Below are 15,657 nucleotides of genomic sequence, written 5' to 3' on the forward strand. Positions count from 1 at the left end.
ACAGTCATTTTAAATTGTCATAAAATATGTTTTGTTTTATTGTTTTTTATATACTAAACACAGCCTTGGTGAGCAGAAGAGACTTCTTTTAAAAACATTAAAAATCTTACCGATCTAAAACTTTTGACCGGTAGTGTATATGTATATATTTATATATATTCTTTTCTTTTTTTGTTGTTGCTAGAAATAAACTTCAATCAATCAAATCAATGTTTGTTTTGAAAAAAAGTTTGTTGTTTATTTACAATACAATGTTCACGGGTACATCATGGATATCAAGTAATTAACCAAGTCTGCCACGGGACACTACATTATCCTGCCATGGCACCGTGGTCGAACCCATTTTGTAGCCCAACCCGGTGATCTGTTGGTTTGCACCCGAAGATAAAATCTTTAAAGTCACTGCCAGTCTCTGAGCGAGGTCAATAGGCATACTGTGTGTAGTCTGATGCTGTATTAACGGCTTTAAACGATGAACAAGATCGTCAAATCGACCTTTCGACATCCGAAAATACTTAAAGTGCATTTCTTCGTCCAAGTCCCTCAGCGGTCGAACAACCGTAACAAATTCGCCAATCCTTCCCCTGTCTTCGTGCACTGGTCGTACAGACCACCTTCGCTGACGTCTTCTTTTTCTTCTACGATTAAACATTTACAATAAAATCATTTGTTGTTCAACGTTGATTAGCTCCAGCTGCAACAACACTCTCTCTCTTTCGCTCGCCATTGTCGGAAATGAAAAAGCGGAACCGGCGCATGGAACCAAAACAAACTAGGAAAGAGATTCGCGAACCACACCACCCCCCCTAGCGTTCTGGCGGTGAAATGCACCGCGATGCAACGCAACCCGACGCAGAACCATAAAACGGTCACGACGCCGTTGGAGTGACGGCGTAGCTACGCCGTGGAGTTGACGCAGAAGCATAATGAGGGCTTTAGAAACCCAGTCATACTATTGAATGGTCGTGCAACACTCTCTCATTTTCCCCTGAGACGGGAGAAATCCGTATTTACCTCTTTACACTTCCTCCAACAATGACGCAAAAATCGTCATTTTGCGTCATTGTCGGAGGAAGTGTAAGAGGGGCGGATTTCTGTTGAGACTACAAGCACTAGTTCCCACCCTTTCAAACCCGCCCATAGGGGGTTGGACCTAATGCGCTAACAGACCTATCACAGATCAGTGCCAGTGCGTTTGATTTCACCGGCAGAAACCTGCAGAAAACATGGACGAAGGTACTGAATACGCAGACGGATGCAATATGGAGGATTGAGATTTTGAAGAAGTTATGGTAAACAATATAGCGACGAGCAGCTGAAGGCTGTGGAGGAACACGAGGCGGCTGCAGTTTCAATCTAACTGAATTCATTTTGATTGGTGAATCTGAAGGTAGTGTTTACATGAACGCTAAACAAGTGATCGGTTGATGTGCGTTTTAACATTGCTAAGAAAATTCCCGCTCCTCCGTGAGAGATACGAGACCTGTGCGTCTCAGTAATCACGCCACCGGCCTCGCACCGTTCTCCCACGGCCCCTCAGCCTCGTCCTGCTCGCATCGTTCTCCCGCGGCCGTCAGCCTCGGCCTGCTCGCCACAGTAAACATAATGAATGGCGACTGTAGAATGCAAAAGCCGAATCCCGGACATTTTGGGCGATCTCGAAATCCCAGCCGGGCAAACTTGTCACGGAGACTCACTAGTAGCCTAGCCTTGTTGTTTTCAACTGCGCTCTCTTACCGGTAGGCGTGGCTTGGGAGTGGCCTCCTAGGGCAGCGAAGCAAGTGCATTCTGGGAGTTGTTGTCTTTCATCCACATAAGCCAAAAATAAATGTTCTGGCTTTTCTCAGTCTAGAAAGCTCCAAATTCAAAAGTAATTTCACATTTCTTCTACATAAATGACCTATTTTAAATACACATTCATCTTTCCAGAGGTGAAGTATCCCTTTAAACAGCAGGATTAATATTTATCCATTTCTGGTCATAATTTGGAGACAACGAGTACATGAACCGTTGTGCCACTGCTTATATTTATCACGCAGTAAACACGCAGTCGTCTGTGGATGAGAGTCTGAAACGAGCACTGGTGGGACGTTGTCCTGCTCCACTTCACAGACGCAGTGAAAGGAGAATTATAGAATTACGGGACACTAATTTATACGACACTTTATTCAACAGGAATAACAACTCGTTACACACGTCATTACGCTATTAACGTCATTGCACATGCGCTGTCCTTTCAGTTTCGGTTTTCAATCTGATCAAGTGTATACATGTTCTCTCGATCGGATTAGAAAAGGAATAAACCACTCCTTCCAATCCGATCGAAATTTCATTGGGATCGAGCTCAATCAGATCGATTCATGCGTTTACATGAAGGCTTTTCAGTCCGACTGAACCGTCAATCCGATTACTATTGGATTATTTGGTTGCATGTAAACGCAGCCACTGTGGGTTCTGGATCTGCAGCAGTGGGATCATGAGTAGGGTTGGGTATCGTTTAAATTTTAACGATTCCGATTCCTATTTTGGTTCTGCTTATAGATTTCTAATTTCGATTCTAGTAATGCAAAAAAACAACCAAAAAAACTTAGATATCATTCACATTTAGTCTTAATGCAAAACATTTAATATAGCTGAATATCATGAACCAAAATCAACAGGCTAAAGAACACTTACGCAAATAACGTTTGCCTTTGGTTTAAAAATACCATAGAAAAACAACTAGCCTAAATATATAAATGTAGAGCATTATTAAAGACAAGTAAACACTCAGTAATTAAACAAGAACAAATAAAAAACTAACAAATCGCAACAAATAGATACAACTGAACAAAGATTTAATTTAAATAAACAGTGTTTTAAGATTTTCACAGGCGTTTACCTGGGATGTGGGTGACCTCCCGCAGAAGCTCAAACAGCAGCTCGAGTGTCGGAGGCTGATGCTGTCGAGGACAGTTCGACACGGCTGCCGTCAGCTGCTCCAACAGGAGGATCCACACCTGGATCAGACCTGCACACACACACACACACACACCTGGATCAGACCTGCACACACACACACACACACACACACACACACACACACACACACACACACACCTGGATCAGACCTGCACACACACACACACACCTGGATCAGACCTGCACACACACACACACACCTGGATCAGACCTGCACACACACACACACACCTGGATCAGACCTGCACACACACACACACACCTGGATCAGACCTGCACACACACACCTGGATCAGACCTGCACACACACACACACACACACACACACACACACACACACACACACACACACACACACACACACACACACACACACACACACACACACACACACACACACACACACACACACCTGGATCAGACCTGCACACACACACACACACACCTGGATCAGACCTGCACACACACACACACACACACCTGGATCAGACCTGCACACACACACACACACCTGGATCAGACCTGCACACACACACACACACACACACACACACACACACCTGGATCAGACCTGCACACACACACACACCTGGATCAGACCTGCACACACACACACACACACACACACACCTGGATCAGACCTGCACACACACACACACACACCTGGATCAGACCTGCACACACACACACCTGGATCAGACCTGCACACACACACACACACACACACACACACACACACACACACACACACACACACACACACACACACACACACACACACACACACACACACACACACACACACACACACACACACACACCTGGATCAGACCTGCACACACACACACACACACACACACACACACACACACCTGGATCAGACCTGCACACACACACACACACACACACCTGGATCAGACCTGCACACACACACACACACACACACCTGGATCAGACCTGCACACACACACACACACACACACACACACACACACACACACACACACACACACACACACGACACCTGGATCAGACCTGCACACACACACACACACACAACACCTGGATCAGACCTGCACACACACACACACCTGGATCAGACCTGCACACACACACACTTTGAGTGAACTATCCACAATATGTATTGTTGCATTTTTATATTGCGATATATTGAGACGATATGTTGTTACACCCCTACCATATACTGCAACTCAACCCGTATCATTTGTGTCATCTGGATATGAATGATACGTGACCCTGGACCACAAAACCAGTCACATGGGTCAATTGTTTTAAATTGAGATTTATACATCATGAATAAGCTGAATAGATAAGCTTTAAATTGATGTATGGTTTGTTAGGATAGGACAATATTTGGTCGAGATACAACTATTGAACATCTGGAATCTGAGGGTGCAAAAAAATCGAAACATTGAGAAATTCTCCTTTAAAGTTGTGCATTTATGTTGGCGATTGTACTGCATTCACTCACAAAAATTAATGTTTTATATATTTACGGTAGGAAATGCAAAAAATATCTTCAAGGAACATGATTTTTACTTAATATCCTAATGATTTTTGGCATAAAAGAAAAATCGATAATTTTGACCCATTCAGTGTATTGCTGGCTATTGCCAACCCGTGCCATATCTCAAAAATGAAATAAATAAATGACCTGTATCGTCGTCAAACTCTGCTAAAACACAGTCCATGCCCTCCTCACTGCTCACGGATCTCTCCTGAGCTCTCATCGGGAGACTGGCCAGACGCGCGCCCAAGAAAACCGGCTTGGATGGCATCTTATAGATTCTGGCAAGCAGCTGCAAAATAATCCATAAAAAACACCAAACTACATGTTATTCTTTCTGCATGTAAAAATCATTCTTTCACCCAAATCCACAATACAAAAACATTTGAAAGTGTGCACATGGTTCACGGACAGAAATCCGTTGATCTTTCCCACCTGTGAACATTTCCTCAGATAGTCCAGGGCGGGCAGGCACAGATCTGTGGAGCTGAAGCCGCTGACATGAACACAATCCCCGATCTCCTTATAGTCCACTTCTCCTACAGATCAGCACACAGCACGTCTCATTCACTGCATAGTATCCAAGCTTGTTTCCGACACAGGATCACATTGGAAAAGATAATTGCGACTTTTTGGCTCACAATTGTGAGTTTACATCTCACAATTCTGACTTTATTTGCGAGATATACACTACTGGTCAAAAGTTTTAGATCGGTACGATTTTTTATGTTTTTAAAAGAAGTCTCTTCTGCTCACCAAGGCTGCATTTATCTCATTAAAAATACAAACAAAAAGAGTCATATTGTGAAATATTATTACAATTTAAAACAGCTGTTTTCTATGTGAATATGTGTGAATAGAAAGTTCAAAAGAACAGCATTTATCTGAAATGGAAAGCTTGTGTAACATTAAACACTACCGTTCAAAAGTTTGGGGTCAGTAAGAATTTTAATTAAATTTTTGGGGGAAATAAATCAAATAAATCAATACTTTTATTCATCAAGGTCAAGGATGATGTTAAACTGATCAAAAGTTACAGTAAAGACATTTATAATGTTAGAAAATATTCTATTTTAAATAAATGCTGTTCTTTTGAACTTTCTATTCATCAAAGAATTTTGAAAAAAAAAATTGTACACTGTTTTCAACATTGATAATAATAATTAATGTTTTTTGAGCATCAAATCATCATATACTGATTTGTGAAGGATCATGTGACTCTGAAGACTGGAGTAATGATGCTGAAAATTCAGCTTTCATCTGAGGAATAAATTACATTTTAAAAAATATTAAAATAGAAAACAGTCATTTTAAATTGTCATAATATTTCACAATATTACTGTTTTTTTGTTTGTTTTAGTTTTTTAAAATAAATGCAGCCTTGGTGAGCAGAAGAGACTTCTTTTAAAAACATTAAAAATCTTACCGATCTAAAACTTTTGACCAGTAGTGTATAAAGTCAGAATTGCGAGATATAAACTTGCAATTCTGAATTTATAACACGCATAAAGTCAGAATTGTGAAAACTTTGTTTTGTGCAAGACAAAAAGTCAGAATTGCAAGTTTATTTCTCGCAATTGCAAGTTTATTTCTCGCAATTCTGACTTTATAACACGCAATTCTGAGATAAAAAGTCACAATTACCTTTTTATTTATCTATTTTTAATTCTGTGGTGGAAACAAGCTTCCATAATATAGACTCATAATCAGTTTGCTTTTTTTTTTTTTTATATTCCATTTTCTTTACATTTTTCTACTTAATCAGTTATTGGTTTTTAATATATAATATCTTTAAGAATGGCACCCAATGTCAAACCAATGTCATTACACCACTATGTGTTCAACAGGAAACATTATTATAACAGTTTTTAATGCTTGTTTGTAAAAATGCACATTTACCATCATGAGAAATGCACAAGATTTGAAGTTTCATGGTTTTGTATTAAATATGTCTATCAAAAATAAGGACTAAAACAATAATTAAAACAATAGGTTCTGCATATTGTTATCGGAAATGTAAAATAATCCATATCAGTCGAAGTCGGAACAATATCTAATATAAAGTGCATTTCTAATTTAAATCTGCAGTTCGTAGTTTTTCCTCTTTGTCGCCATCTCTGTTCGAAATCTGCAATTGCAGTTATTCACGGAATTATCGACTTTACGTGTGTTGTGCCTCGGCAGGGCACAGCGCGGATGAATCCAATGCTTTGAGGAGAATGTGTGGCTGTCAGTCGCCGCCGGTGTGGATCCTTGGCATTAGCAATCACAGATTCTACTTTTTGGAAGTATGACCAAGTCGTCTGAACAAGTAACATCCACTTTTGTTCTGACCAACTAAGGAGAAAAAGGATTGCAGTAAATCGCGCTGATTAAATCTAACGATCGCTTATCATATCATGTCAAACCGTGCAAATTATACTTTGCTCTCAAATTGTTAATGTTAATAACATCAGCATTGCGCGACTACATTTAATGCCCTTCCGATATTTATCCTTGTTTTCGCATTGGGCCGTTGCTCTTTTTTCTGTAGCCACTCTGAAGTCCGAAGTTTTTTGCATTTTACAATGGGTGAATCTCCAGTTGTCACAGGTCGTTTGAACCTTTCTGGATCCGCCATCAAATTGATAAGTGTAATCAGTGGTGGACGAAGTACACATACCATGTACTTGAGTTAAAGTAAAGATACTCAAGGTAAAATATTACTCAAGTAAAAGTAGAAGTGCTGCCTTTAAACATTCACTTGAGTAAAAGTACAAAAGTATTTGCCTTCAAATGTACTTAAGTATCCAAGTACTATGATTTTTTTATTGCTATAATGTCCTATTATAATTTTTGTCACACGACTCTTGCTTAACTCAGTCTACGTGAAGACTCTGTCACTCTTGGCACATCAATCTATTAATAAAATGACATTAATTAGTCTATATATATATATATATATATATATTTGAATTGAATACATTTTTTGTGTGTTTAATTTTGGACGGAAGGGGACTGAACCCATAAGGTATAATACATTTACAGCATTTACTGTACATATTTTTCACAAGCGTCTATGGTCATAATTATAAACATCCTAATGTTATGATACATTCACATAAACCTGCACAATGCCATTGAATATATACACACTACATTATGGGAGCAGCCAATTTCCCTACAAAATTAAACACCAAAAAGTATTAATGCAGTGTTTCTGCTACTCCTCAGAAAAAAAAAAAAGAAGTAATTTTAGTGTCAAGGTAATAAGCAATGTTCATTATGCGTCAGTATTTACCGATAATTGCTGAAATAATAGCTGCTGCTCTCTGCCCCGCTTAAAATCATTGGCAACACAAATTGTTTGGAACTATTGAGAGCTACACGAATCACGTGACCGCGCGGCGGCGAGATCACAGTAGGCTTGTTCGACTTGAAACGGCACACTGCACAGACCAATCGGTGAATGACATTAAAATACTGCAAGAGCGATTAGAGAGTAGACGGCTCTGTATGCTTTTCAATCGCTCTCGCGATTTCGCTCTATACTTTGATGTCATAAACTGATCGGTCTGTGCAGCGCCGGTTCAAGTCGAACAAGCCGTGTGTGTCGCAACCTCTTATACACTGTCTATGGTCGCAACTCTCATATTTAACGGCTCTGGTTCGCGCTTAGTAGATACCGCCAAGGCAAGTTCAAAACAAAGCGCGCACGTTGTAGGCTACTGTGATAGGTGGCTCGTTTGACCAGTTAAGTTTTTATCCACTCATAAATAAAAAGGAACGACTGATTTTGAAAATGTAGTAGAGTAAAAAGTAAGATATTTGACTTTGAAATGTAGTGGAGTTAAAGTAAAAATCTTCCCAAATTTAAATACTTCAGTAAAGTACAGATACGCAAAAAAGCTACTTAAGTACAGTAACGAATTACATTTACTTCGTTACTGTCCACCACTGAGTGTAATTATATCAAGTGCTGTGAGAAAAGGCTATAAATCTCCACCTCCACCATCCTCACACTCATAGCCTACTAGCCGAGACTCTTCTTTATGTGTACAGATGTGACGTAATGACATGCGCAAATTTCCCGCGGAAATCCACCAGTACCACTGGAATTAAAAACATTATTACAAGCTTACCGTTTTGAATCGAGCTACGGCAAGCAGAGAGTTCTGAACACTGGCTGGTTATGTACTTGCTCAAAAATGTATTTTGGATCATTTTTAACCCAAAAAAGTTACGGACTGCAGCTTTAAAGTGAACAATTATCTGGTAATCAATAGGAGCAAAACACACTGTTTAAAAGAGCAGCTCACCTAAACCTTTCACAAACTTCATAAGGCACATGATGTAGTCGGTGGCCGCGTTGGCAAACACCTGAATGTTGTCCGTGTTAATGAAGGCTTCAAAGACATCAAACACAGGCGCCTGGGACTTCCCTGCATACAGAAAGAATCAAGCAGAAATGCATTTCAGATTGATTCAGCTACTCTCACTCCACACACACACACACACACACACACACACACACACACACACACACACACACACACACACACACACACACACACACACACACACACACACACACACACACACACACACACACACACACACACACACACACACACGCCACAGTAGCTGGAGATACTTTTCTGATGTAACAAGCATGGTGAATCATGAATGTATGCTCTACAATATTAATCATTGTTATAGGTTTACCAGTGTATTTGGGAAAAGAATTGGTTTAGAAGATGGATTTTTTTTTTCATGAAAAAACTAATTACATAGTAAAGTAACTGTACATATTTCTCCCACACTGTCGGCACCAAATAAAGTTGTACAAAAATTAAATCTTCCATTGGTTGGACAAACACATAGCCCCGCCCCTAAACTATTATTGCATAAGCTGCGTTTGAAGCTGTTGAAAAATACACACCTGTAAGTCTTTATTAACCGCGCAAATTTGCTGTGCAATCAAAAGCCTATAGTTATGCTAATGAACAATATTACTTGAAATAATTGTATATTCAAGTAATATTATAAATAAATGTAACTATCAAACTATCTTTATAAATGCATGTTTGTTGTTTTCGTCTAAATGTGCTGTAGAAATATGCATGACGACTCTTATCATAATGCTGTTATTGACGCTTATTGATATAAAAGTATATATATATATATATATATTATAAAAAATGCTAAAGTTAAGAGGGTTTGCGCCATACAAGAACACAGTGAGGCAAAACCCCTATAATGCATGTTGTCCATTAATGCAGGATATCTAAAAACATATACAGAGAAAAAAAAAATTATTTGCACAAATAACTAACAATAAAGTAAACTTCACAGACCCATAGAATATTCTCCTATCAGGTAATCCTTCATATCCGTTTTGTTTCCATGCACGGTTCTGAGAGCACTGAACAGCGGCCTCCAGCCGGACTGGATCTGAGCTGAACACATCTCCACCAGCTCTCCAATGGAGGTTATCACCTGTGTGCCAAAACAGACAGATGCTGCCATTAACACACTATAGGGTTTACCACACGCTTAGACAGTTCTGTCAGGACCACTATCGTCAAATACGATTGACAGTTAGCATAGAGTTAGGATTGGTGGTATGATTCTGTTCTGGGCAAGAACTCCTTGCGCATCCATGCAGTCTAGCATGAATAAGAGCAATACCCCCCCTTAGGGTAAACAGAACAGAACCAACATGAATGTATTGCAGATATCATAAATTCTATATTTTAATGTACAACATAATTTGAGAATTTAGTCTGATTCAAGGGGAATCAGAATACCAAATCCTGACTGAAGAGAGGGGAGGAGCTGGGGAGGGAGGAGGAGCTGGGGAGGGAGGAGGAGCTGGGGAGAGAGGAGGAGCTGGGGAGGGAGGAGGAGCTGGGGAGGGAGGAGGAGCTGGGGAGAGAGGAGGAGCTGGGGAGAGAGGAGGAGCTGGGGAGAGAGGAGGAGCTGGGGAGGGAGGAGGAGCTAGGGAGGGAGGAGGAGCTGGGGAGAGAGGAGGAGCTGGGGAGGGAGGAGGAGCTGTGGAGGGAGGAGGAGCTGGGGAGGGAGGAGGAGCTGGGGAGAGAGGAGGAGCTGGGGAGGGAGGAGGAGCTGGGGAGAGAGGAGGAGCTGGGGAGGGAGGAGGAGCTGTGGAGGGAGGAGGAGCTGGGGAGAGAGGAGGAGCTGGGGAGGGAGGAGGAGCTGGGGAGGGAGGAGGAGCTGGGGAGAGAGGAGGAGCTGGGGAGAGAGGAGGAGCTGGGGAGGGAGGAGGAGCTGGGGAGAGAGGAGGAGCTGGGGAGGGAGGAGGAGCTGGGGAGAGAGGAGGAGCTGGGGAGGGAGGAGGAGCTGGGGAGGGAGGAGGAGCTGGGGAGGGAGGAGGAGCTGGGGAGGGAGGAGGAGCTGGGGAGAGAGGAGGAGCTGGGGAGAGAGGAGGAGCTGGGGAGAGAGGAGGAGCTGGGGAGAAAGGAGGAGCTGGGGAGAGAGGAGGAGCTGGGGAGAGAGGAGGAGCTGGGGAGAGAGGAGGAGCTGGGGAGGGAGGAGGAGCTGGGGAGGGAGGAGGAGCTAGGGAGGGAGGAGGAGCTGGGGAGAGAGGAGGAGCTGGGGAGGGAGGAGGAGCTAGGGAGGGAGGGAGGAGGAGCTAGGGAGGGTGGAGGGTAATTCACTCCTGAGAAACGCGATAGCTGTTGATAATACTGAAGGAGCTTATATATGAATACAGTGATAGGTGTCGTATTCCTATAGGTAGATGTGGATCAGCTGAGAGTCACTGATGCGAGCTTGACTAACGTGACCTGCCAGAACTGATGCTACGCTTGATGTTTGTTTAAGCCATCCTTCAGCGTGGTCATGTGATTTATCAGAATGTCAGACCTGATCTTGGACGTCTTCGTCGCAGAGCTCCAGCTGCATGATGTGCTCAAAAGGTCTGAAGAGAGCTTCATTAAAATGAAAGTGTGGCAGTTCTGCCCAGCTGATCAAAACCTCCATCAGGACATCATGGATGAAGGACACGGCCTTCTGGGATACGTGGCGCTCTTTATGACAGGCCGCCTGTGGGGGAAAAAGGCAAAGAAATGGGATTTGCGTTATTTTTTTCCTCACCTGGGCTTGACTTGCTTGGTTTTTTTAATAACTAAAAAAAAAAAAAAAGTTCTATTTTTGGCAAATGTAAAGGCCCTTTCACACCAAAAGTGAAATGAATAAGTGAATACAAATTCACTCCTGTACAGTAGAGGGCGCAGCTCAAACAAACCTTTCAACTGGTCTGCCATTCTAGATCACAGAAAAATAGGATGCAGGAGAAGAAATTGTAACACTCTTACTTAAGCAATACAAATGTGATGTTTAACTAAAGGCATTTTTGCTTATTCGTACAGCTGAACTGGATCATCAAAGGTCAGCAGCAAAGACATTGTTCCATAAAGTGAGATTAAATACATAAAGTACATTTCTGTTATTTAACATATTTAAAGGTACACTATGCAAGATTTGTACCTTAATATAACAGCTTTGAAATAATTTGGTAAACGATGGTAAACGAACTCTGCAATGCAGGTTTGAGAGGTGGCGCCCCGACAAATCTCACGAGAATCACGACTTGCTTTACGGCACGACGTCACATACATCAACAACATATGAAGCTGCCTCTATGAAAGACACTAGCACACATTTCACACGTGAATCATGGCAGAGTCGACGAAGAAAACAAAGAAAGTGCGGTCGAAAGAGTGCAGAGACGGCTCTCGTGAGTGGTATTTACGACAGTAACGTTAAAATACAAGTCCTCCACAGCGACTCTAGGGGGCGCTGTTTGACAAAAACGGAACCTGCATAGTGTGCCTTTAATTATTGCAGTTTTGCATAATATTATGAGTTTGCATTTCTCTGTTTTTATTCATTTTGAGGAATAATGAATCTGTTTTTGTGCAAGTGATGAGTACTGTCATTGCATGCTCACATTTAATCTGGAACTACAATAATCATCATGTTTACACACAATGCCTCAGTCTGAATATACATATATTGTTCTGTTATGAAAGATTTACACGTTATTGCTCAAATCAATTTCCCTTTGGAGAAAACGAATGGAATTTTTTCTTCCAGAATCCCTATCTATTTTCGAAATGTTAAAGATCTTATTGAGAACATTTCATTCGTGCATATTATTATAATAATTTTTTTTTATGTTTTGAGCTTATGATGTTTAGTCAAAATGTCATAACTGGACTTCTCTGTGGTGACATATGCAGGACTCAATCATTTAGTCTACTTAAAGTCACCATGAAATCAAAACGGACAATTATTGTTTTTTTAATGGAATATTGAAGTGTTTGTTATTAATGATTCATCCATGCACATCATAATTTTTTTATTTTTTTTTCATAATCTTGAATTAGAATAACTTTCCCTCCCTCTTGCAGCAACATCTCTTCTCTTCACAACTTGTCACTCACTGAGATCCACCAATAGCAAACCACAACCATCCAATCAATTCCCCACAGACAAAATCAAGTCAAAAAACTTCTGTCTTGTTCCAGAAGTCATTTGACTCAAACATACAGCATGATAAAGAGGAAAAGACTTGCAAATTGCGTTTCATGCCGACTTTAAAACTTGCATTCATCTGCATCCACTTTTGAGTGCCACGCCCACTTCTCAACATCCAATCAACAACCGATGCACAGAACCAAGCCTTACATTTTTTTTTTTTTTATGATAATCTGGTACGCTCGGATGTACGTCACAATACAAAAGAAAAGCTTATTTCATCGCAACACTAAGGGCCCTATCATACACTCGGCGCGACCCAAGTGTCCTTTTGCTAGTTTCAGCCAGACGTCAGTTTTAATTTTCACCTCCTGTGCCACGTTGTTTAAATAGCAAATGCATTTGCGCCCATCTGAGGCCCATGGGCTGCTGGTCTGAAAACACACCCATTTCTATTTAAGAGAATAGGGACAACCCTTTTAGACCATGTGCCTGGCGCGACGAACATTTTTCCCATCCTTAAACAAGCAAAAGATGATTCGGACTCGCCCTAAGTGCGCTTTAGACCATGCGCTTAGATCCTTAAAATAGGGCCCTAAGGATGTATAATCCACATGAGGGTTGTTTGTGTCTATACCTCCACCAGGTGTGGCGCCACCACACTCCAGGCCCTCATCATGTGCAGCAGAGGTCGACTCTTGCTCTTCACGATGCGAAGCATGGCCTCTCCCAGCCGGAACAGGTGCAGGGCGCTGCGCTTGTCCTGGGTCGACTTCGCCTCCCCTTTCATGAAAACACAATGAAGTGAAGGAAAACCTGGGTTTTAAAACTCCTAAAAATTGTTGTTCCTTTTCAAGCGTTAGTGAAATAAGGCGCATAACCATCAGAAAATGTGGTTCATTGACTCCAGGAGGTCAAACTAAATATTAAGTGAGCGGAATAGTTCTCGAATAATTTTATATTAGTTGTAAATGAGACTAGAACCTGGTTCAACTCTGATACTAAAATCTGGAACTTGTCTGAATACGGTTCTGAAAACCTTGATTATTTCTGGCTTCATTATTTTATAGCAATAAACATAAAAAACAAACAAAATATAAATGCCATTTATAAAAAAAAAATTAATAAAGAGTTGCATGTAACTGCATTGAAAAAATGTAGCCTAAATGATGGTATTCTGTAGGTGGAAAGTGTACTCAGTATTGTTTGTGTACCTGGCATGGCTAAGGAATAGTCTCCGGTTTCTGTGACCGAATCAAACAGTTGAGACTGTGAAGCTTTTCTGAGCTGATGCAGGAAACCCACGAGACCCACGAGGTTGAGTTTACTGACGGCATCCTCGAACAGCCTGCGGGACATTCACAACAATTCCACGTTAAACATGCAGAAATAAACAGACATGTTAAGAGGAATAGTGATGGACTGATGGGTAAATATACAACGTGGCATTTACACTAATTATAAAGCTTGGGAGAGTCAGGACATTTTTTAACATAACTCTGATTGTATTCGTCTGAAAGAAGAATGTCATATACACCTCGGATGGTTTGAGGGTGAGTAAATCATGGGCTAATTTTCTTTTTTGGGTGAACTATCCATTTAATTCTGATTATACACACAGTATAATTAACATTATCCCATGTATCCCAAACATTCCGCTTAACCTAAAATCAAATGGAAAAGTGAAGGTGGGGAGAAATGATTATGTTAGTTTGGTACCGGTCCGCTTGTGTGGAGAGAGTGCAGACGGCTTTGGCCACACTGGTGCCCGTAAGCAGACTGCCCCCCCTCAGGTCCGTGGCTTTCCCGCGACTGCTTTCCCTCAGGAGCTCCTGGATGGAGAGCGGCTGGATAACGGGATGGCTGAGACCCAGTTCCAGCTCTGGACTGGCCTCTCCGCTCAGCTCCAGCTCCAGGTCCACGGCCACTGCCTGCGCTGCCTGTGTGATGGCCATCGGAGGCTGCGAGCCGCCGTCGCTGAAGTGTGTGTGCTCCAGTGAACTAACATACTCAATCACTCTGAGGAATATTAAAACAAACTCAGTTTCTGCTTATGTGATTTTGGATCTAATTTAAAGGTGCAGTGTGTAATGTTTAGCCGCATCTAGTGGTGAGGTTGTGAATTGCACCCAACAGAAGTTACAGTAGCCGACAGGAAGTGATGTCATCGTCTGAGACAGCAGAGAGTAGCCAGTTAATCAACGAGGTTTCTTTACAAAGATAAATTAAGAAATCATGTTTACTTAATTATTCAGTAAAACGATATGTTATTGCGAATATTATTGTTACTTGTTCATCATTGTGTCAGTGTTTTACTCGCTGACTTTAGCTCGCTTCTCTGCACGAAGAACAACATAGTGACGAAACGCATTTGTCCGTTCAGGGCCACCGTAGAAACATGTCGATGTAAGCGGACCCGCGGTGTGTGTAGACAGAAATGACTCATTCTAAGGTAGTAAAAACATACCGGTTCATTAAGTAAGATCTTTATACACCACTGAAAACATTAGTTATGTATATGATATTGCATTTCTGTCAAAAGATCCTCCTAAATATTACACAATGCACCTTTAAATACGTTAAAACATTTTAACACTGATATACTATAGCTCTAAATTTATGCATTTGCTCTAAAATGTCTTGAAAGGCAAGTACTTTTCCAAGTACAGTATATTTACAATGTTTAA

At 41.4% G+C, this 15,657-nt stretch overlaps 2 protein-coding genes across 2 annotated transcripts in view; both read right to left on the minus strand.

Annotated features, from left to right (window-relative positions):
• The window catches only part of LOC309487074 (exportin-5-like), a 449,972-nt gene extending 434,962 nt beyond the window's left edge, over nt 1-15,010 (minus strand). The window contains exon 1 of the mRNA XM_082154599.1: nt 14,999-15,010. The gene's annotated coding sequence lies outside the window, so the exon portion shown is untranslated. The remainder of the gene's footprint in view (nt 1-14,998) is intronic.
• arfgef3 (ARFGEF family member 3) overlaps nt 1-15,657 on the minus strand; it is a 67,472-nt gene that overhangs the window by 21,973 nt on the left and 29,842 nt on the right. Inside the window, exons 19-27 of the mRNA XM_082154589.1 lie at nt 14,690-14,989; nt 14,185-14,318; nt 13,608-13,753; nt 11,354-11,533; nt 9,826-9,967; nt 8,788-8,910; nt 4,925-5,028; nt 4,637-4,781; nt 2,882-3,010 (exon numbers count right to left, since the gene is read on the minus strand). Coding sequence (XP_082010715.1) covers nt 2,882-3,010; nt 4,637-4,781; nt 4,925-5,028; nt 8,788-8,910; nt 9,826-9,967; nt 11,354-11,533; nt 13,608-13,753; nt 14,185-14,318; nt 14,690-14,989 — 1,403 coding nt within the window. The remainder of the gene's footprint in view (nt 1-2,881; nt 3,011-4,636; nt 4,782-4,924; nt 5,029-8,787; nt 8,911-9,825; nt 9,968-11,353; nt 11,534-13,607; nt 13,754-14,184; nt 14,319-14,689; nt 14,990-15,657) is intronic.

This window comes from Leuciscus leuciscus (genome assembly GCF_965113295.1).
Source record: "Leuciscus leuciscus genome assembly, chromosome: 22".
Classification (NCBI taxonomy): domain Eukaryota; kingdom Metazoa; phylum Chordata; class Actinopteri; order Cypriniformes; family Leuciscidae; genus Leuciscus; species Leuciscus leuciscus.